The sequence below is a fragment of the Podarcis muralis genome, chromosome 6 (assembly GCF_964188315.1).
Source record: "Podarcis muralis chromosome 6, rPodMur119.hap1.1, whole genome shotgun sequence".
Lineage (NCBI taxonomy): Eukaryota > Metazoa > Chordata > Lepidosauria > Squamata > Lacertidae > Podarcis > Podarcis muralis.
Window position 1 is genome coordinate 47,965,793 of NC_135660.1, and position 21,302 is coordinate 47,987,094.

Sequence of the window (21,302 nt, forward strand, 5' to 3'; positions counted from 1 at the left end):
TGGTTAAAAATTGATATTATTGTAAAAATATGTAAAATGGCAGGTAAAATGTTTATTATTTTATAGTAAAACAAATGAAATAGCAGTCTTAACTCTTTATAGGAAAGAACTTGATTAAACTCTTAGCAATTCAGTCCAGTATACTGGTAAGGAAGTATTCTGCGCTTTCTGGACAGAAATATTTTTCACAGGTGTAATTATAAGCATTATACATTGAAAGTTATATATTCGTTTATACACAACCATTGACTAAATCTCATAATTATAACGTTTTAGCTAATAGCCTTACATTTACATTTATAGAAAGGGTACAATTTCAGATGGAATATAGTAATTTTTGCTGTGGGGTGTGGTTTTTAATCTGGAAAAATACGGTTTTGTGTAGTGGGGAAATTGTAAGGAAGAGAAGGAGTAAGAATGCAGCATCCTGTATCCTAAATTAATATAGAAGTTTAAATCTTCTAACAAATCAAATTATTACATATTAAAAGTAATTTAAAACATGATGAGAAATACTGAGTGCTGTGTTTATGGGAGACCCTTCAAATCTCCGCTCAGATATTGAATTTGTGTAGCTTACTGGGTGGCCTTGGGCAAGGCAGCATCTTTCTGCGGACTTCGTGTTAACTCTTTATCCCCCATGTCCTGCAGTTCACATAAAAACTCTTTGTAGATTTGTATTCCAATGTTTCAAATATAATATCAGTTTTGGTTAGGCACCTGCGATATACTGATTACATTATTTCACCTGTTCTTTGTTTGAGTGGGAATGCATAAATGCCACCTGATTTAGGATTTTTAAACTGGAACATCTGACTTCCTAGGGGGTGGAGGATTAGTGAAGAGCCTAGGTCACAGATGGGGAAAGCAGCCGCTCCTTAAGAATGTGGAATCTGGATGAAATTACCGGTATATGGGCATGTTTAGGCAATGGTCTTACAGACATGAAAAAGATTTGGCTGTATTCTGGCTGGGTGAGCGGAGTTCTGAAGAGAGGGCAGAAGGTTGTGGCAGCGCGATGTTTGAGAGCTTGCAATCGAAACCAATAGATCTTGGATATCTATGATGCATTTACCATGGTGGTACATGATGGGAAAAAATTATTGAAATAATACTGATGGGAAATAAACAGCATCAGAAGGGACTGGATGAAACAAATTTTAGAGGCAGCAATCCACTTCAAGTTTAATCAGACTTAAATTGAAATCCTCTATGTGCCTACTCAGAAGTAAGCCATATTGAGCACAGTGGGAATTGCAACCAAGTAAATGTGTATAGGATTCCAGACTTAAAAGTATGATTGAGGAATGTGCGTGCACATCCTTGATAACATCTACAGTAGAGGTTAGTTCTGAGAGAATTCTGTTCTCAGACCAGTGGGAGTAAGAAAGGAAGACTGCAGCAAGAGATTGGATTGTCCCTTATAATCCTGCCATCAACATGATTTAAGCATATCTGGCTTTTTCCCAATTTCTAGCCACTATAAGTTGAAAAAAAATGACAAAGCTGTGTGAATAAATCCTTCAAGGGAATGTCAGGATTTGATCTGGGCCTTTTCATGGATTGCAGATTTTAATATGAGTTCTATACGCCCTGCCCCTTGTACACAGTGTGACGTACTTCTGAGAAGACCTGTATAGAGTTGTACTGTAATACATGAATAATGATGATACAAGTTCTATACTCCCATTTCTTCCAAATGAGCATGCTTAGGACCACATGCTATTAGTGTTTTTTGTTTTACATATGTTGATACAGTATTAAGATTTCCTATCAACAATTCCCTAAAAACAAACATTTTGGGGAAAAGTAAGCACTGCAAGAGTTGTGGGGAAAGCTCACTTAATAAAATACCAAGAATAGATGTGGCCTTTCGCACCTTATGTCCCAAAACAGATTTGGTTTCCAGTTAAGAAAAGAAACTCTTGAAATAATCTAATTTAGTTGCTCTTTTTGACATAGTATTTAAGACATAGTAGTGTAAGATTTGCTTATTGAAGTTTCAGTTTAGTTATTTAAAACTGATTTATTTTGTTTTCTGTTGACTGGTGTGAGGCTTCAAGATGTAGGATTAGTATTTGTAACAAAAAAAGCTTTTGATATAGTTTGCTTATAATTATATTTCTTGTGGTTTCGTATTATCATTCCTTTGTGGGTGTTTTATATGTATTTGAAAGTTTCATATAAATAACAAATAAGTTTCTCCGTTTTGGGATTTTGATTTCCACTGCCTTAGCCCACCCCTCAGTCCACATGAAGGACACGTCAGATAAATCCCCACCCCCACCCCGTCTTGCCACTTTTGTAAAAATAAAGCAGAAGTAAATTGATGTTCACACATATTAAGAAACAGCAAAAAGAACTAATCAGAAGCTTACTAAGCTACATTTTTCTTTATGGTAAGTTCCACATCGAATTACTTTTACCACATGTTGTGTCTAAATATGTTAGTTTTGTCTTAAACATATCACATAAGATATTGTATACCTAATGAACTACTTCTTTGACAGTGATTAATAAGATAGTCAACCAGAACTAAGAGTTCTTAAAACCCGGTGGTAAGCATGGTAATCCAAACTGAAAGATGTTGGTGTTTAAGAGAAATAGAAGATTCAGGGGGAAATGAAGGTCCACCATAATTTTATGGTTCTTTCATAATTTATTTCACCTGTTGCTATTTGGTGTACATGAGGAAATGGACCATGTGTATATCAGCTGCTGTCTGATGCACAAAATGGAATATAGAAACAGACTAGTTGCTGTTTAATATCTCATAAGTATACAAACTTTTTTCAGTTTCCCTGTGGGATACGACATGTAACATTTGGAAAGACTTTTATTGTGAGATTTATGCAGCATGGGAAAAAGCTTTTGAAGCCTTTTAGAGAAAGTTCTGAGGTAGAAGAAGTGTAATATTCAGTGGAAATGCTTTCCTTTCAAAGATTGCAGAAACCCCTTATGAATAGAGATTTCCCTTCTTATCTGTGTTTCATTGTTAGTTCCAGTCATTAGCCAATTTGGAATGATCCTGTAGAACATGGTGCTTTTGTAGACTGTAAAGGGGAAAGGATCATTGATTTCCACATGACATGGATTGGAATTGCAACAATGCCTGTAAATTCCATGATGTGTATTATTCTCAATAGAATAATGAGAATTTATCTAAATTAAGCAAACACATGACAGTGAATTCCTGTTAACTGCAACAAAATTACCCAGAGTTTTTAGAAACTGGGAATTTAATATTGCTGTTCCCATGAGTGGAGACACTAGGAAATGTTTATTTTATTAAATCAGTCTACTCTCTAAAAAAATTGAGTTCATTCAAATGCTGAAACTGCCTATGAAATTAGACATTATGATCAATTTTCTAAATACTTCTTATGAAGTTTCTCTCTAAAGAGGAACAAATCATAGAAAAATATTTCAGTTAATATATTTTTTCTTTAAATTCATAAAAATTATACATTAGGAATTTTAAGGGAGCAAATGCTCTACAATTGTACATAATAGAGACTAATTTTGGAATTATTCACAGTCATCATTTGTAGGTTTTAAAAATGTTTGTGACATCATTTTATTCTGACTAACTGTTTTCAGCTAAACATTGTGATTTCAGTTATGAATTTTTCCTTTTATTACTTTTATTATTTCCTTTATGGGCTTTGTGGCAAGTTCTAATTTATAAAGATGTGATCAATATGTTGTCCTATGCCCCTTTAAGTTTATTAACTGTCAATTACAAGCTGTTGTTTTAAATCCTTAATAAGATCTAGCAAAGCTCCACTTGCATTGTAGAAATGTTAATGCCTTCATTGTTTTGGCAACTCATTCATAATTACTGTCATAGCTATTTCATGTCTGTTGATGGGATGCAATGGACAACGGTTGTGCTTACATGATGACAGGGTGCGTATGTATTCTAGGGAGCCTCAGGCTCACATGCTGTTCCCCCTTCCATGCAACCAAGAGGAGGAGCTTGCATATCTAATTATTGGAGTGGTTTGGCAGTAGCTGTTGTGTCTGGAGTTCTAAAGTGAAGCAGCTGAAAACATCTGAAACAGTTCTGGGATAGGAAGTTTTCCTAATAGTCTCTTTCTAATATATGTTCTGAGACAAGGCTGTTTGCATGAGGTACTTTTTTTAATATGAGTGCTCTTTTTCCATAGTTCCTCTTTGTGTGTTCTAAGTGTGCATGATGTGAGGTCAGCGTCTGCGAGATATATCTGTGTGCCCCTGAAATGCGGTCTCCTTGTCTAGGGTTCATATACTGCTCTTTATGCACTATGATGGGCTGAATTCTGTACTCTGTTGTGATGATGTGGGCAAGGCAGAATGAGGGGAGGATTTTTTATTTATTTATTTTTGGCTCTCTGTTGTTTCAGCAGGTAAGTTTTTGCTTACATTAGATTTATGGTCAGTGTAGCATTATACTAACATTGTAGGTGGGATGAGGATCTGAGTGGCCTTTCTCCACTCTTTAGCCTGTCAAACCCTTTTCTCTAGCCGGGTTTGGGGAGGATTTTTTATTTATTTATTTTTGGCTCTCTGTTGTTTCAGCAGGCAAGTTTTTGCTTACATTAGATTTATGGTCAGTGTAGCATTATACTAACATTGTAGGTGGGATGAGGATCTGAGTGGCCTTTCTCCACTCTTTAGCCTGTCAAACCCTTTTCTCTAGCCGGGTTTGGGCTTTCTATTAGTGGATTCATACCAGGTAATGTGGAGTTGCATGGTGTATCTAAGGAGCTGTGCTATCGGATCTATACTAGCTGCACCATATATGAAAATATGCCATATTCTAAAGCTCCCCTGCTGATATATCTTATTATAGGATTATAACCTTGGAATTATTATTTTATTTTGGCTGTTTGGAGATGGAAAGCATTGTTTACTTACAGGATAACTAGTCCCCCCCCCCCCCCATCAGGTATTCATTAAATTTGAAAAGATTTTGCCAAGAGATTTAACATAAGAATTCTCATGAAGTTGCAATGCCTGTACTCCCCATGGTTTCCAGGGGGGACCACAGGTAGTGAAACTTCTGTTTCTCAAGGTATTTTAATTTATTCACAATTGTAATTCAATCTGAACAGTTTTTTCCTGGCTAAGTGATTTTATATGTCCATCCTACATTCTAATTATGATTGAGCCCTTTGAGCACTGTTGCTTATGAAACCAAAATGAACAACAGGGAGATATTAGTAGACTTGGAAAAACACAAAGGTTTGCAGAAGTATACAAATAAGGAAAAAAGAACTCTGAGAGGGTAACTTGACAAAACAGTCCAATGAAGACCAAGTGTGCTCAGTGCCATTGGAATTGTTTTGAGGAAAACAGTCATATGGTAGATGGAGAACAGTGGAGTGGCCGGGAAAAGAGGAAGGAGGAAGAGCCACATATAATCATATAATCATATAATTGTAGAAAGGTTGGACAAAACTGGATAGCTTATTTCCAAGTTCACACTGATAAGCTACACAGTGGTACCTCTGGTTACGTACTTAATTCGTTCCGGAGGTCCGTTCTTAACCTGAAACTGTTCTTAACCTGAAGCACCACTTTAACTAATGGGGCCGCTGCGCTGCCGTCACACGATTTCTGTTCTCATCCTGAAGCAAAGTTCTTAACCCGAGGTTTTATTTCTGGGTTAGCGGAGTCTGTAACCTGAAGCGTATGTAACCCAAGGTACCACTGTATTTAAATGTATGTAAGGAACACAAGAGGGACGTGGGTGGCGCTGTGGGTTAAACCACAGAGCCTAGGACTTGCCGATCAGAAGGTCGGTGGTTCAAATCCCCGCGACGGAGTGAGCTCCCGTTGCTCGGTCCCTGCTCCTGCCAACCTAGCAGTTCGAAAGCACGTCAAAGTGCAAGTAGATCAATAGGTACCGCTCCAGCGGGAAGGTAAATGGCATTTCCGTGTGCTGCTCTGGTTCGCCAGAAGTGGCTTAGTCATGCTGGCCACATGATCCGGAAGCTATGCTGGCTCCCTCGGCCAATAAAGCGAGATGAGCGCTGCAACCCCAGAGTCAGTCACGACTGGACCTAATGGTCAGGGGTCCCTTTACCTTTACTAAGGAACACAAGTGAGAGCTGCATGTAGAAATCAAGAGCTATCCATTGCGAAATCCAATATTTTAATGCAGGTTGGATTTAGGCACCAGTGTGCCCACCCCAGCCTAACCCCCTCTCCACAAATGAACCAACCTAATCCTTATTTGGCTCAGGCATGCTCAGTAAGCATTGAATGCTAGGTGATGGGGGGGGGGAGTAAGCTGCAGGGGAGGGTGAATGCAATGGAATAGCTGGAACTCTGAACAAAAGCACACCATGTTGAACACACACACTTCAGTTCTGTAAGTGCCACTGCCTATGCAACTAAGACTGCATCACTCACTCTCAAGAGAAGAGGTGTCAGCATACTCAGTGTAAGTTGCAGCTTTTAATACAGTGGATTATTAACCAGCTTGGTAGTTGCTTTTCTGTGATTCTGTTCATACCTGTCTGTGACTGTTCTGTGTGTTTGTCAGTGTCAAGTAAAACTGCTTTGAGGTTTTTTCTTACAATTCAGTGGTATATAAATTTTAGGAAATAAATGACTGAAGTAGCCACAAATGTTTCAGAGGCATTTACTCTCATATGACATATTAAGGAGTTTAGGATTTTTCATGCTTTTGGGGACTTTGTGTATATATCATGGACAAAACTTTTTCCACACTATCCCTTATTAGATATATTTTCTGTAACTCACTGCTTTCTCCCACCTGGCCAAAAATAAATAAAAATAATACAGTGGATGGTACTCATTCATTATGATTACAATGCCAAAGGGTATTTAAAGATAAAAAATAAGTAATTAATATTCATCAGAGTGTAAAAAAAGTAAAGGAGATTGCTTTATAATCTCCATGTGTAAAGGTAAAGGTAAAGGTACCCCTGCCCGTACAGGCCAGTCTTGACAGACTCTAGGGTTGTGCGCCCATCTCACTCAAGAGGCCGGGGGCCAGCGCTGTCCGGAGACACTTCCGGGTCACGTGGCCAGCGTGACAAGCTGCATCTGGCGAGCCAGAGCCGCACACGGAAACAGCGTTTACCTTCCCGCTAGTAAGCGGTCCCTATTTATCTACTTGCACTTTGACGTTCTTTCGAACTGCTAGGTTGGCAGGCGCTGGGACCGAACAACAGGAGCGCACCCCGCCGCGGGGATTCGAACCGCCGACCTTTCGATCGGCAAGCTCTAGGCGCTGAGGCTTTTACCCACAGCGCCACCCGCGTCCCTAATCTCCATGTGTACTTGATAACAAATTTAGCATTTTATCATTTCATTTTTTAATAAAAGGTCATGCCCAAATGCATCCCCTGTAAAGAAAATTATGTGCTGACAACTTAAACCATCTATAAATTGTTTCTGTTATTCAAAAAAGATTGGTTGTCTTTTTATAGCTATTTCATGCTAATGGTTATAATGTTTCATGCAGGTTCAGAAACAGTATACTTTTGGTCAAATAAAATGAGGCCTGTTGATAAAATAATCCACATGTCAAACGAGAGCTGGAGATTTGAGTTTCGTTTCTTTTATACAAGAATAAAAAATTGTATTGGTTAACAAGTATAATTCTCTACTCTTATCTCTATTTATCTTCTTTAAATGCTTCCTATTAGCACTTCTTAACATTCATGAGTATCCATATTCGCCAAGCCACCTATTTGTACTCTACTCTTTCGCCACCTGGGCACTTGGCACATTCTTTGCCGGTCACCACCCTCCTCCCACTTATGCATCATGCTCTTCCTTCACTTTACAGCTTTATTCAAGGTCACTACACATACAGGAGCTTTCCTTCCTATCTTCTGTGAGAAGTCTGACCCTGATTGTGAATTGTGAAGGCATATAAATGAACTATCCAGAAATAATTTGTAGCTTTATCCTCTTAATTATTGGACTTCTTTTTTTAAAAAAAGAAAGGTTTTTTTCCCTATGTGAAGAGAATTCTTAAATATTTTTTAAAAACAAAGTAAAATTAGCTCTACATTCTAGGCAGCTCATCTCTTTGTGATTGGCTGGAGTGCAACTGAGTATACTGTGTATCCCATCACTATGATAACAGATCAAATGATTTTGTAGCTGGTGCTACAAAATGAAATCAGAGGCTAGGACAAACTTTGGGCCAAGTTTGAAAAAATTGGGTAGGGAAAAATATTTAGTCTGAGATGCTTGAGAGGCCTCTTTGGAAACCCTATACCACAATTTTGATGCTAGTATAGAGAATGCTCTGCCATGCTCAGTCAGATATTTCACATCCTAAAAATGTGGGACAAACAGCAGGCCCCTTTAAAAGGATATTAAGATGTAGGGAGTTTTAAGACAATGCTTTCAAATACTCTGAGAGAGTGAAAGGAGTGGAGAGAGCAAGAGATAGCAGGATCTTCAAAGAGCAAAATAAGAGTGTGTATGACTCAAGAGAACCATGAACCAAGTTCTCCTTTTGCAATGCTATTTATCCACTTCCTACTTGCTGTTGCTTCCCTTTGCACCATGGAAAAGCCAGAGTTGAGGGTTGCCTCTCACTGAATAGCGTGAGCTGTCGCACATGAAGTAATACGTTGGAAGGAAGGAGAAATACAGTGGAACCTTGGGTTGTGAATGTGATCTGTGTGGGAGGCACGTTTGCAACCCACAGCGTTCGCAACCCGCAGTGCCGCGTCTGCGCACACACGGGTCATGATTTGGCACTTCTGCGCATGCGCAAAGCGCTGAAACCCGGAAGTAACCCATTCCGGTATTTCCGGGTTCGGCGCGGTGCACAACCCGAAATCACATAACCTAAAGCATCTGTAACCCCAGGTACCACTGTAATCTGATATTAGATATGCATGCCTTAAGTACCAGAATATGCTATCACAATTAAGTAATCATTTTCAATAATTCTCTGCTTTTTGAGATAAACTCAGTTGGTTAGAGCATGGTGCTGATAATGTCAAGGTTGCAAGTTTGATTCCTGTATGGGTCAGCTACGCTTACCTGTATTGCAGGGGTGGACTAGATGATCATCAGGGGTCCTTCCAATTCTACAATTCTTTGAATTCTATGATTTAAAGGATGATGAATTTTTGTACAATAAAAAATCCCATTTCCCTCCACTAAACCAGAATTCCCCCCCCTCCTGCTGCTCACAACCAGCTGTAACATAAGAAAAATGAACTAGACCAGTAACAACTATAGTCAACAGGTACAGTGGAAAGGGTGGCTAGTGGAAGGAAGAAAAGGTGAGGTGGAGAAAGGCTTCCCATAGGCATCAGGTTGGTCACTGTGAGAACGGGATGCTGGACTATATGGGCCACTGACCTGATCCAGCAGGCTGTTCTTATGCAGTTATGTTAAGTTACAAGTACACCTATGAATTGTCATTATCCAGAGCAAGGATTCATACTGTTCAAGAAAGTAGACTAGAAGGAAATATATTTTTTATCATATGTCATATTGATTCATTGCAACCATCTCCTAAACAATCATTCTAGGTTCTAAAATCATAAGAGCTCCTTGGTTAATATCTCAGCATTTGGTGCAAGTGATACTTTCCAGTACTGAAGGCAGAAACATTCAGCATGCAGTGGTACACCACACAACTGAGCTCTCTCCAGCTTTGCTGCTGCTGCAATAGTGAGAGGTGAGATCAGTATGGTACAAACACAGTAGCAGAACCAATCTGACATTCCTGCTGATGTGTTTTTATACTGTACTATGTCTATGCTCCTCCATCTCTCCATCCCTGTATGCAGCATTGATGCAGACAGAGGGAGTTAAGGTGAGTGGTGTAGCTCCACTACACTGTCTGCTACTGATTGAAGGTTGAAGATGAAACTGGGAGAAGGAATTTGGGAGCAGAATAGAGAAATGGAGGTATACTGTGGATGTGGTCAAATATGTGCAGGAATGTTATACTGACCTAAAATTTTAAATCCAGGAGCATTCTAACTGTGGACTCAAGCAAAATAGAAAAACATTCCTTACTGATGTGCTGGGAAATGTCGCATGTGATGTGCAGTTAGTAGAATATGCATTTAATTATCTAGAAAAAAAAGAATGCTTGGTTATAATTTCTCCTCCATTTTTATTCAGTTATGATGATTAGGTAAGTTATATGTCATCAGGAAAGCTTTGAATTGGGAAAGCACAATTCAACATTGAAGAACTAAGAAAAGCTTGATAAAATAAGTTTTACAGCACAGTCCTAACCATGCCTCTTCAGAAGAAATTCCTGTTGAATTCAGTGGGGCTTAGTTCCAGATAAATGGGGTTAGGATTGCAGCCAGGCTAAGTGTTATCCCAAGGGACACAGAAAGTACCAGATACCCCTTTCTCAGTGCAAAACAAGCAAGCAAGCTGTGATTTCAGAGAGGTAGAACCAATGTCAAGATTCCTCCTCCTTGCCGTCATAGAAACTTGCCACCACAGAAACCCTGCCCCTACTGATCTTTGATTCACACTGTTGGTAGGACTGAATGTGGACCAACATCTGCCCAGTTTCCCCAAAAGCCCCCAACAGGGGAATTAAGTATGCTAGCTATTGAGCCTGCATAGAGTATTTCCCTCCTGGTGTTCCTAATGGGCAGCATATTGATTAAAGGGGGAGAGAGGGATCTACTTCTGCCCTGCTGATGAGAGCCCAGCAAGGTTTTGAATGAGGTGTATCAACTTTTAGGAGTGCATCCTAAAAATAAATTTATTAGAACCTGTTTTTGCTAGATGCCTGCCATCTGATTAATGATTCATAATCTCACATTTCATATTTCTACTCATTGTTGCCATGTCAATTTGAATGCATTATCTGTGATGCAGCATTTTTTATACACAGAAGACCACGTGCACAGGTAGTCTGTCTATGAACAAAGCAAATACTTAGCATGCGTATTGACAAATTATTAGGTACATGGAGTATTTCCTTTCACACAAATGAGTGAAGAGCCATTGGGTCACACACAATGGTTGCTTATGCTTCTCAGGAGAGAGCATTTGGGGAGAATCATCCAGTAGGTCAGGTTGAGGAACGTCATGTCCATGGGCCAAATGCTGCTCTCCATGTCTGTCTGGTCTTTGGGACTCTCTCCATGCCTCAACCACTTCCTAGCCATATCCATTCTCTCTAGGCCACACCCATCATTGGCTCTGCTTCACACCTACCTACATTGAGTGTTTTCGCCTAGCTGGAATGTGTCCTTGAACTCTGATAATGACGCTCGTTGGATGGAAGATAGAGGTATGGGAGTATATTCTCTTGTACAAAGGCAACTTTTACATCCATTGCTCTGCCTATTTTTGCCTCTGGCCCTAACACTCACTGGCATGTGACTGTCCCCCTCCTGAAAGTTGCCCAGAAGGAAATCTCACCTTTGAGCTAAAAACTTCAACGCATCATGCTTCACTTATGGATCATAGCAGAAATTCATGTGCCCCTTACCTGAAGTCCTACAATATATCAGAACTATCATTCTCCTTTCTTCTTTACAGTATTGGTCTATTTTTAAGCCGGCACTGTTAGAAAGTGTTATGCTGCCTAGCAATGCACAGTTTACCCAATTAAATTTGACTGAAGTTTTTTATTAGATAATAATTTTTTTTGAATATGCTGCTTACTTTTGAATATGCTGCTTACTTGCAGCCACTGAATTTGTCAATTTTAACTTTCTAGTTTGTGGAATTTTCCTGTTTGAATCCTGATAAAATGAAATCTTTGCTCTTGGGATTTTCTCAGTGTAATCAATTTACATTAGAGCATGGGCAAGGAACTTTGCAAAAACATAACTCTGCCTGCCTTTTATTTCAGTGTAGACAAAGAGAAATAACTTTTTATTGGCTGTGTCTGAATTTAAAATCCCTTCAGCCTTTTCTTCACAGGGTAAAACTGAAGCTCTTCCATAAATCAGTTAAAAATAATGCCTGTATTTAATAACACATGAAGGCAAAGTGAAAGAAGATCTCTTAAACTATATATCAAGTAGAAGAAAGAAGAAAAGCTGCTCGTCTCTCTCCTTTTATATTCAGGCTTTTGGTTGTCCTCTACCTCAGGAATATTTCTGTCACCAGCAATAGTTCGTTATGCACGTATTGACCAAATTGTATTTCAAAAGCTAATTTAAATGACTGCTCTTTCACTGAAAAGTTTACCAGCTATTTTACTGATGCAGACAGAAAAGAAAAAGAATCAAAATCTTTGAAAAACATACTGTCTTCTGACTAAGATTATAAAGACGTTTTAAAATGCCTGGCAATAAGACAGCATATTTGATTTAAGAAAGACATCCAATGTAAAATAAAAGGATCACTTACTGTCATCGATCCAGCTTTTAAGTGGTCTTGCACTTCATTTGTTGCAAGAGTATCTTAAGCAGAGGTCATCACTCTCATAGCAGAAATATGATGTTACTGATGCCTGAGCCAGGCAGAAGAGGGAACTGTGCCTAAATCAGTGTTAGATGAAGAGTTTGAAGGGAAATAGAATATAACAATCTCTGCATGCTAAACAAGAAGTTAGGCCTGGATGATTGAGTGTCACTGAACATTGAGTGCTTCTATGAGAAAATATTTCAGAAACATTTGAGGCATTTTCAAAATTATGAAGGAAGGAAGAGTTGTAAAAATGAAATCAGAATAGTAAAGAAATAGGGATACAAACAAATCTGAGATAAAATTGCAATTGCATTAGAATGACAAAGATTTATGTTAGCATCTCAGTTGGTATTGCCACTGTAATGCCAGCATGACATAATTAGTTTAATGTCAGAATAGAGAAGTAGCAACATTTTTCCATCTTGAGTTGGAATCCAAAGTGTTTCTTAGAGTACTTCTTCTGCTAGCTCGGTGGAGGCCCCCCCCCCTTGAATAAATGACCCGCATGCTACAAACTGCTTTTCAAATGCCCTTCCATTTCAAAAGAAGCTTGACCCCATATATTTACATTACATTTAAAAGCCTATACAAGTAATACCTCCATTTATCCAATGAATGATTATCTGAATAGTTTAGATTTGGATAATCATGGGCTGTTAGGATTACTCAGATTATTGTACTATACAGGAAAATATAGAGTGCTTTCCATTAATACATGCACATACACACTTGAAAATTCCAAGATGAACACATTTAGAATATCAGCTACTTCTAAAGCAGGAAATAAAATCACCCTGTAGTCCTGTTCCTACTTTCTCTTCCAAGGCTGAACGCTTGGAGAGCGATCATACTGGCTGAACCAGCGCCTCACTTCTGCATGTCTTCTGGCTCTAATTTCCATGTTTCAACCAAAGAGTGGGAGTTGTCCTATGTCTGTATAACTGTACACCTATTGGGACCTCTGATATGATAGGAGTTTACATTGCTATTCACACCTTTGGCTAATATCTTAGATGTCAAGCACAGGGTTAGCCAGCGTAATCTTGGTTCCCCTCCATGTGTTTAGTTGTGTGGAACAAGGGGTTGGAATTAGCTTTTGCACCTACTGAATGTTCCAATTGTAGTTCATGGCTGAAAAAAGAATAAAAATGCTTTTAGAAATGCATTTTTTGAGAAAGAGCATGTTTAAAAATACTATTCTTTTTGATCATTTTTTCCATTAAAAATGCAGAAGCAGGATGAAACATTTTTACGGATGAACATATGTGAAAGTGACATGAACTGGAAATCGGCCAATTGTCCACAATGATATATTAAAGATACAATGTTTCTTCTCTAAAATAAATGAAAGCTTTATACAGTGTTGCACATTATTTTTCTGACGTGTTTGCACATTATTATTGTTTATTAACTAAAATGTTGATAAACATATTTTCTTAGGGGAATGAATAACTAAACTGTTAAATGCTTTGTGTTTCCATAAAGTTCTACAATTGCATGTTGAGAATGATTGACCTATAGTAGCTAGCAAAAGCATTCTCCTGATGCACAGGGTATACAGATTTAACCGTGGCTGCAGGAGTTATTAATAGAACATGCTACATTTCCTTCATATAAACATATGATGAGCACTTTGCTGAAGAAGAAAAAAACTGCTGTGCCTTTCAGTATTTAGGGCCAGTTCATCACCAAGCTAAAATTAAAAAGTGAAGTCAGACAGTTCTAGTATTCTATTTTTAATCCATTTAAGCATGTGAATGTGAAATCTTTCTTTAGGATTCTGTTAATTCAATTACCCACTTATTCAAAACATTCTCTTCTCATGTTACTGTACTGTAGCACTGTAAACTTATATGCTGGACATACTAAAAAAGTTTGCATTTAAATGGGCCTTTTATTATCTTTTGTAACCCTGCCAGTAATATTTTTATTGTGCTTTGTGGTTGAGGAACAAGAGACAGCTCAGTAATCTGCTTATTTTATATACAGTACTAACCATGCAAACTTGCAGCCTCTGTGTTTACATGTGCAGAGCAGTCAGTGTTTATTCTCACATATGTGTCTTTGTGTGCAAAGGCCTATTGCATTATGTCCACACGTGTTAAGTTTCTTACCTTTTTGCTCCATGCACTACTTTCACAGACAAGAATCAGGCCTTTCCTCCTTTGAGTTGTTATGTGACCATGGCAGCCTAAAGTACATTTCTGCTTCTCAATGTTTTTCTTAATGCAGTGCCTGCTGAGACCTTTCATAACACCAATGAGATCCTGAAGTCTTCCAAAACTAAAAAAACAACAACACATTTTTGCTGAGTGGCTGGGTGTGCTCCAGAGCAAAGTACCAGACAAGGCTGCAGTTGCCTGCCATCTTCATTTCTAAAATAGCCCCTGGATGCCACATGGGCCCAAAGGCATTTTGTAGAAATGGTGGTGTGTAGCTGGAGCCTTTCCTGCTACCTTGGTTTGTAGTGTACCTGGCTGCTAGGGTAAAATGTAAGAAAGGGGAACCCCCTTCTAAATTTGGGCGGCAGGAAGGAAGGCAGCAAAGCACCTGAGGTTGGGGGAGGTAGAAAAGTTAGGGATGTGTGTGTAAAGAGTAGGGTAGTGGACCCCAAGAGATAAGTTTACATAATTTTAATTTGATAATTTTATCTGCTTCGTAGTGTTTATACAGTGGTATCTCGGGTTACATACGCTTCAGGTTACAGACTCTGCTAACCCAGAAATATTACCTTGGGTTAAGAACTTTGCTTCAGGATGAGAACAGAAATTGTGCAGCGGCAGCGCAGCGGTAGCCGGAGGCCCCATTAGCTAAAGTGGTGCTTCAGGTTAAGAACAGTTTCAGGTTAAGAACAGACCTCCAGAACGAATTAAGTTCTTAACCCGAGGTACCACTGTATATGCTTGTACTCTGTTGACAGATTGCAGTGGCTAGTGAATGATATTTATTTATCTAAAGCCCATTCAATGAGTTTTGGAATGAGATCATTTTGGAGCAATTTTGCTAAAAGATTTCAGAGTCTTTCAATGGAAATGGATGCCACTTATTTCTGACGTATAATGATGGTGGTACCTCCATGCCACCATGCCCATGTATGCATGTTACCCTACAGAGGGGGTCTGGAAATATGCCGGTCCTCTTTAGCCAAATAAAGACAGCAGCATCATGGAAAGAGTTCATATTTATTGCAGGCTGCAGCAAGAATAAATGATCCAGAGGAATTCTCCAAATTCTAGACCCCAAATACAAAATTCAAGACGCTTTTATAACAATTACATGCATGATCACCTCATGTGCGATCTTTTCAGTAATATGATTGGATAGCAGAATGCACTGGCAGCTTGTGGACTCCAAAAACTAATTTCATTGGTCAGAACACCTGCCCCTAATTACTATGGCAACAGGTATCTTTAAGCAAAGTTTGTAAATTCACTATTCTTCTGTCTCATACAAAATGTTGATTTTCTGCTATCTGCTACATGAAGCCTAATCTGGGTCAGGAAAATTTACTGTATCTCTTCCTTGATGATTTCCCAATATTTCTTCTGCTCAATGTTAGCTTGCTCCTCTCTGCTTTGGAAGCTGATAAGAGATGCCCACAATGGGTGCTATGCCAGCAAAATACAGAAATGCACCTTCTTATTCACAGGCAGGGTGTGCAGGGTGAATTAGCAAGCTGTTAGAGCTTCAAGGCAGCACTGAATTCCTTGCAAAATAAGCAGGCAGTAGATAGATTGCTATATTTCCAGTTCAGGGCAATGGCACGGATACCTTGTGGTTGTGGCTGTGATAATGTGTTTATGCAGACTCCGCACTTAGCAGGCTGAGGCCAGTTGTGTATCAGAGATGTGTTCTGTGAGAGAAGGCATGCTCATAGGTGTGTTTGCTATGGGTTCTGACATACTTCCTGGGCCACAACATCCACCTGGGTCCTAGGTCATGACACCCAGGTATCATATAAACATGAATCAATTTGAAAGTCAACAACAGTCGGATGCAGAATGATTATGCATAACTGCAGAATGGTTATGCACACAATAGTTTTAAATGAAAAGGTTTGAGTAGGGAGGAGAATTATATCTGGTTGTTGTTATTGCCTAGTTACAGATAAAACACGTACACATCTAAGAAAGTTGAGCAAAATCACTTACTAGAAGGCTAAGTCTACAATCCTGTGCATCCTTTTTTTTTTAAGAAACAAGTATCCCTGAAGAATTTAGAACTCTCTTTTGAGTAAATATGTGCATGATTGAGTAGTAATAATTTCCAGAACTTGCCCAAATCAAGCAGTGGTAGTTACTGTATTTTTCCGTGTATAAGACACCCCCATGTATGAGACGATCCCTATTTTTTTAACCCAAAATTAAGTTGTTAACCTTTTTTTTGGGGGGGGGATGTCACTTCCACCAATCGCTCACCCGCCTGCCCGCCACTGCCGATCGCTTGCCACAGCCACTGCCAATCACACACTTCACCGCAACCACCAATTGTCTGCCCGCTTGCCGCCACCAACAGCCCGCCTGCCCACTTGCCGCAGCCGCCAGTCGCCTTCCCAATTGCCGCAGCCACAGCCAATCACCAGCAGGTCTTGCTTCAGCCAGCAATCACCCGCCCAATTGCCGCTGCCAATCTCCTGCTTTCTGCTGCCATTAATCACACATTCCCCCTCTGCATTCACTATCTGTTTATAAGACGACACTCAATTTTTGCCTAAGTTTTTTTTAGCAAAAGCATCGTCTTATGCATGGAAAAATATAGTATTATACAAAATAATGTTTCTTCATAAGATGGAAGATGAATGTACGTGAATATTAATAAGTCCCAGAGTGGTAGTCGTGTTGAATTATTGTAGAAACACATGCACACAAGCACATTAATGATTAACAAATTTATAATGACATAAGTTTTCTTGGGACTATCCTGAGTTGCAGGTATAGATATGCATGATAGAGGTGTATTTAAATGTAAACAGTAGGTTGGAAGGGAAGGAAATGCAAAAAATGCACGGACAATGGTAACTGCATTACACACACATACAGTAGCTATACATAAACTTCCTGACATTGGTAAGCCAATCAACACATGTCATGGGAGAAAAGCTATATGTCACGAGAAAAAATGTATTTTTAGCAGACTATATATGTTAATTTGCTTATCAGTGCTAAAACATCTTATGTTATCAATTGCTATATGTTGTGAATGGCTCCTGTATGTGAGATAATTGGGAATCTCTGAGCTCCCCCCCCCCCCCCGAATTTCCTTTCCTTATGGCATACCTGTTTACAGTTCCCTGCCTCAAACCTATATGTCTACTTGCAGCTCAGAATAACATGCATCTGTTAAAGTGGATAATAATAATAGTAATAATAATTTTTGTCATCTTTAAGATGCCAAACTCTCAAAACGGAACACATAACCGAGCTTAAGTAGCTGGGAATGAAACAGGAGTAAATAATCTGCCACATGGGCTCAATGTATGATCCTGGTAAGATACAGGTTAGCATTAATATGGGTTCTAGTACCTGTGGCCTCAAGTATAAAACTACAGGTGGTGACCATTTTAGGCACATCCAAATGACTTACAATTGCTGATGCGTGGGCCCTTTTGGACCCAGAACAGGGAAGAACAGGAGGCGGGGCAGGGCATGTTTAGGCATACTCCGCTGATGCGTGCAGTGGCTGGGAATGGAATCCCTGCAAGAAATGGTTGTCACCCTTATTACATCAATACATGAACGATACATGTGCTGTGAAGCTGTTTCCTGTAAAAGCCCTTAGTAAGAGGTTGACAACTTAGTTTTGTTGTTGTTGTTTAGTCGTTTAGTCGTGTCCGACTCTTCGTGACGCCATGGACCAGAGCACGCCAGGCACCTCTGTCCTCCACTACCTCCTGCAGTTTGGTCAAACTCTTGCTGGTAACCTCGAAAACACTATCCAACCATCTCGTCCTCTGTCGCCCCCTTCTCCTTGTGCCCTCCATCTTTCCCAGCATCAGTGTCTTCTCCAGGGAGTCTTCTCTTCTCATGAGGTGGCCAAAGTACTGGAGCCTCAGCTTCATGATCTGTCCTTCCAGTGAGCACTCAGGGCTGATTTCCTTAAGAATGGATGCGTTTGATCTTCTTGCAGTCCATGGGACTCTCAAGAGTCTTCTCCAGCACCATAATTCAAAAGCATCAATTCTTCGGCGATCAGCCTTCTTTATGGTCCAGCTCTCACTTCCATACATCACTACTGGGAAAACCATGGCTTTAACTATACGGACCTTTGTTGGCAAGGTGACGTCTCTACTTCTCAAGATGCTGTCTAGGCCTGTCATTGCCCTTCTCCCAAGAAGCAGGCGTCTTTTAATTTCGTGGCTGCTGTCACCATCTGCAGTGATCATGGAGCCCAAGAAAGTAAAATCTCTTTACATTAAGTTTAGATTTCATTTTAAACCAGGTTATTTTAAAAAGAAAAACTTCTTATAGCTGAAATTTGGGGAAGAAATCAATTAACATTTTCAAAAAACCTGATTTAAATAATATTATCTATTTTTTTGTCAGCTCTATACACTATGGAATATACCGGTAAGCTGTAGTCTTTTGAGGGGGGCAGTCTATATTTGTAATATAGTCTTCCCTCGCACCAAGGAATTCTGGGTGGCATATCTTAATTAATCCTCACAATAACTGTGAGAACACTATGAGATGCTGGCTTGTCCAACATTGTAGAGCTGTCTTATCCAAGTTGCTTACTGTGTCATTCTCATTCTTACTTCTTTAATTAGTTACTGTAGAAGAGGAAGAGAGAATTCCTTAGGCAATTTCAGCTGAGGGGGGGAAAATGTCTCTTTAAGGTTCTGAAATTTTTATTTGAGAATGAAAAATATATTTAAGAACAGTTGATTCTGCTGTATGTTTTCTACAAAGTGCTGTGTTCTAGTAACTTTTGGAACCCTTAAATGTGAAGCTATTGTATTTAAGAAGAAAATCATTTTCTGAGTCTTAAACTTATAAAAAGTTTCTACCTTGGCATGGTCATGATACAAAGAGTCTGTAACGAGAATAAGATATAAGATACTGATTAAATGGTGTAATAAAATATCATCTAAAATTGGTTAAAATAGAAGAGTAATATAATAATTACTGCTTAAAATTAGTTAGATGACAATGATACCAACATTGCCTATAGCTAATTACTGTGTGAATGTCTGCAAATCACTTTAAAGTAAAAAAGTGAGCTTTAGGGAATGGTCAGATTACTAGCAAGGAGATTAAAAGGGATTTACAGCCAGTAAGTTAAGGGAACTTGGGATAGCTACATGAAAAATAATGATCTGTTTAGAAACCACAGCCATATGTTTAAAAATCTTACTGGTTTCAGTCTGTCTGGTGTAAGACATGTAGTACCTGGATTAAATTACTAGAAGGTTAGAAACCTTGTATTTAAACTGCTTGTATTTTTATTAGAATGCTGTACTTCTCTTATATAGATTAAGGAAAGAAAGCTTTCTGTTTTCAGTTTTGTTAAAAAATAATTCTTACTGTGTGTGCACATACTAGAAGCCTGTAGTCAAAGAACTAGCTGGTTAGTTCAGATGTAAAATTCAGGTTTTTTCCTATTCTACCCTCACTGCTAATTGCCATTTAGTCTTTTTGTCTTGCTGGGTCACATTGCTGCAGTGGCATTGGAAATGACAGCTGACAGCACTTTCCTATTAGGGACTAAGCTTTAAACTTTGAAACCTTAGGTACAGTCCTTAGTCCTTCCTTGATTTCCTATTTCCCACTTCTCACTGCACCTGTAGTACACATTCCCAGTCATACTTTTTCTTTGGCCCTTCCATTTCTCTAGTACCCGTTGTTTCCCCAGATCACACTTTTCACTTGTATTTCCACATAATGCTGAGGCATGGTTTGTTTTAACCATGGTCTGTTCAACAAATCAGGAGTCACCTCACAAACAAGCTGACCAGCCACAGCTTGTTTTCCAGCTGTTCTTGCCGTGTGCCTCTGTAGTTTAGTGAACATATGTGATTGGCTGGCTAAAAAACTATGGTCAAGCAAGGCTGTTCAGTTTTGCCATAATGGCAAGCTATGGATCATAAGCAAAGAATAAACATGGCTTCATATTGTGGCTTGCAACCAGAAAACAAACATTCACTTTTGCTTATGTTAGAACCAGGTCATTGTCTATAATAATTTAATAATTTATTATTTATACCCCGCCCATCTGGCTGGATTTCCCCAGCCACTCTTCCTTGTCTACCTTGTCAGTTCCTTTTGCCAATCTGACCACCTTTCCTTACTTCCACTCCTCTGTAATATTGACCCCATCAAGTTTATTTTAAGCTCTAGGAAGTTTATTCAGAATCATGTCTGATCATCCTCTCTCAGTTCCTCCTCTGCCCTTTACCTCAAGTTCTGTTCTTCATTTACTCTTCCTACTTCTTTCTTTTTCCATTACATTTCCTTCAGCCTCTGCCTCTGGGCTGCCTACCCCTTAGCTTTCTTTCATTATGGTCCATAATAATCTTCATGTGAAAAATCCATTCTCTCTCAGAAACTGAAAACTGAAACTGAAAACTTTTGTTCCATGAGTTATTGAACAGTGCTGGATAGTCAAGTGATTTGCTAGTGGAAAATGCCAATCATTGCTGTGCAGTGATAATGGAAAGAATGGAATTCCTGCCCGTAACTGCTAGGCAGTGGAGGCAGAGGGCACCTTAGTACCCTGCAAATATGCAGTTACTGACTGACTAGCAGCCCCTGGTGTGAGCTTCAACTATAATCGAGGGCAGACTGCTAGTTGGCAGTTATGTGCTTCCTCAGTGCTGATTGAGGCACCCCCTGTCTACAACAAAAGAGCATTCAGACTTTATAATGGTGTGTTGAAAAAGGGATACATTTTAACTGTAATGCTGCTTCCATAGC

At 39.2% G+C, this 21,302-nt stretch overlaps 1 protein-coding gene across 8 annotated transcripts in view; it reads left to right on the plus strand.

Moving 5' to 3' along the window:
- RBM20 (RNA binding motif protein 20) overlaps nucleotides 1-21,302 on the plus strand; it is a 110,643-nt gene that overhangs the window by 7,749 nt on the left and 81,592 nt on the right. The window contains exon 1 of one of the 8 annotated variants that reach the window (XM_077930226.1): nucleotides 3,997-4,134. The exons of 5 other annotated variants lie outside the window; for them this stretch is intronic. In XM_077930226.1, the coding sequence (XP_077786352.1) occupies nucleotides 4,130-4,134 (5 nt within the window). In that variant the 5' untranslated portion in view covers nucleotides 3,997-4,129. Of the gene's footprint in view, nucleotides 1-3,996; nucleotides 4,135-4,320; nucleotides 4,389-6,297; nucleotides 6,431-21,302 lie in introns of those variants that run through there. 2 more of the 8 variants (XM_077930225.1, XM_077930224.1) reach the window with 2 other exon arrangements.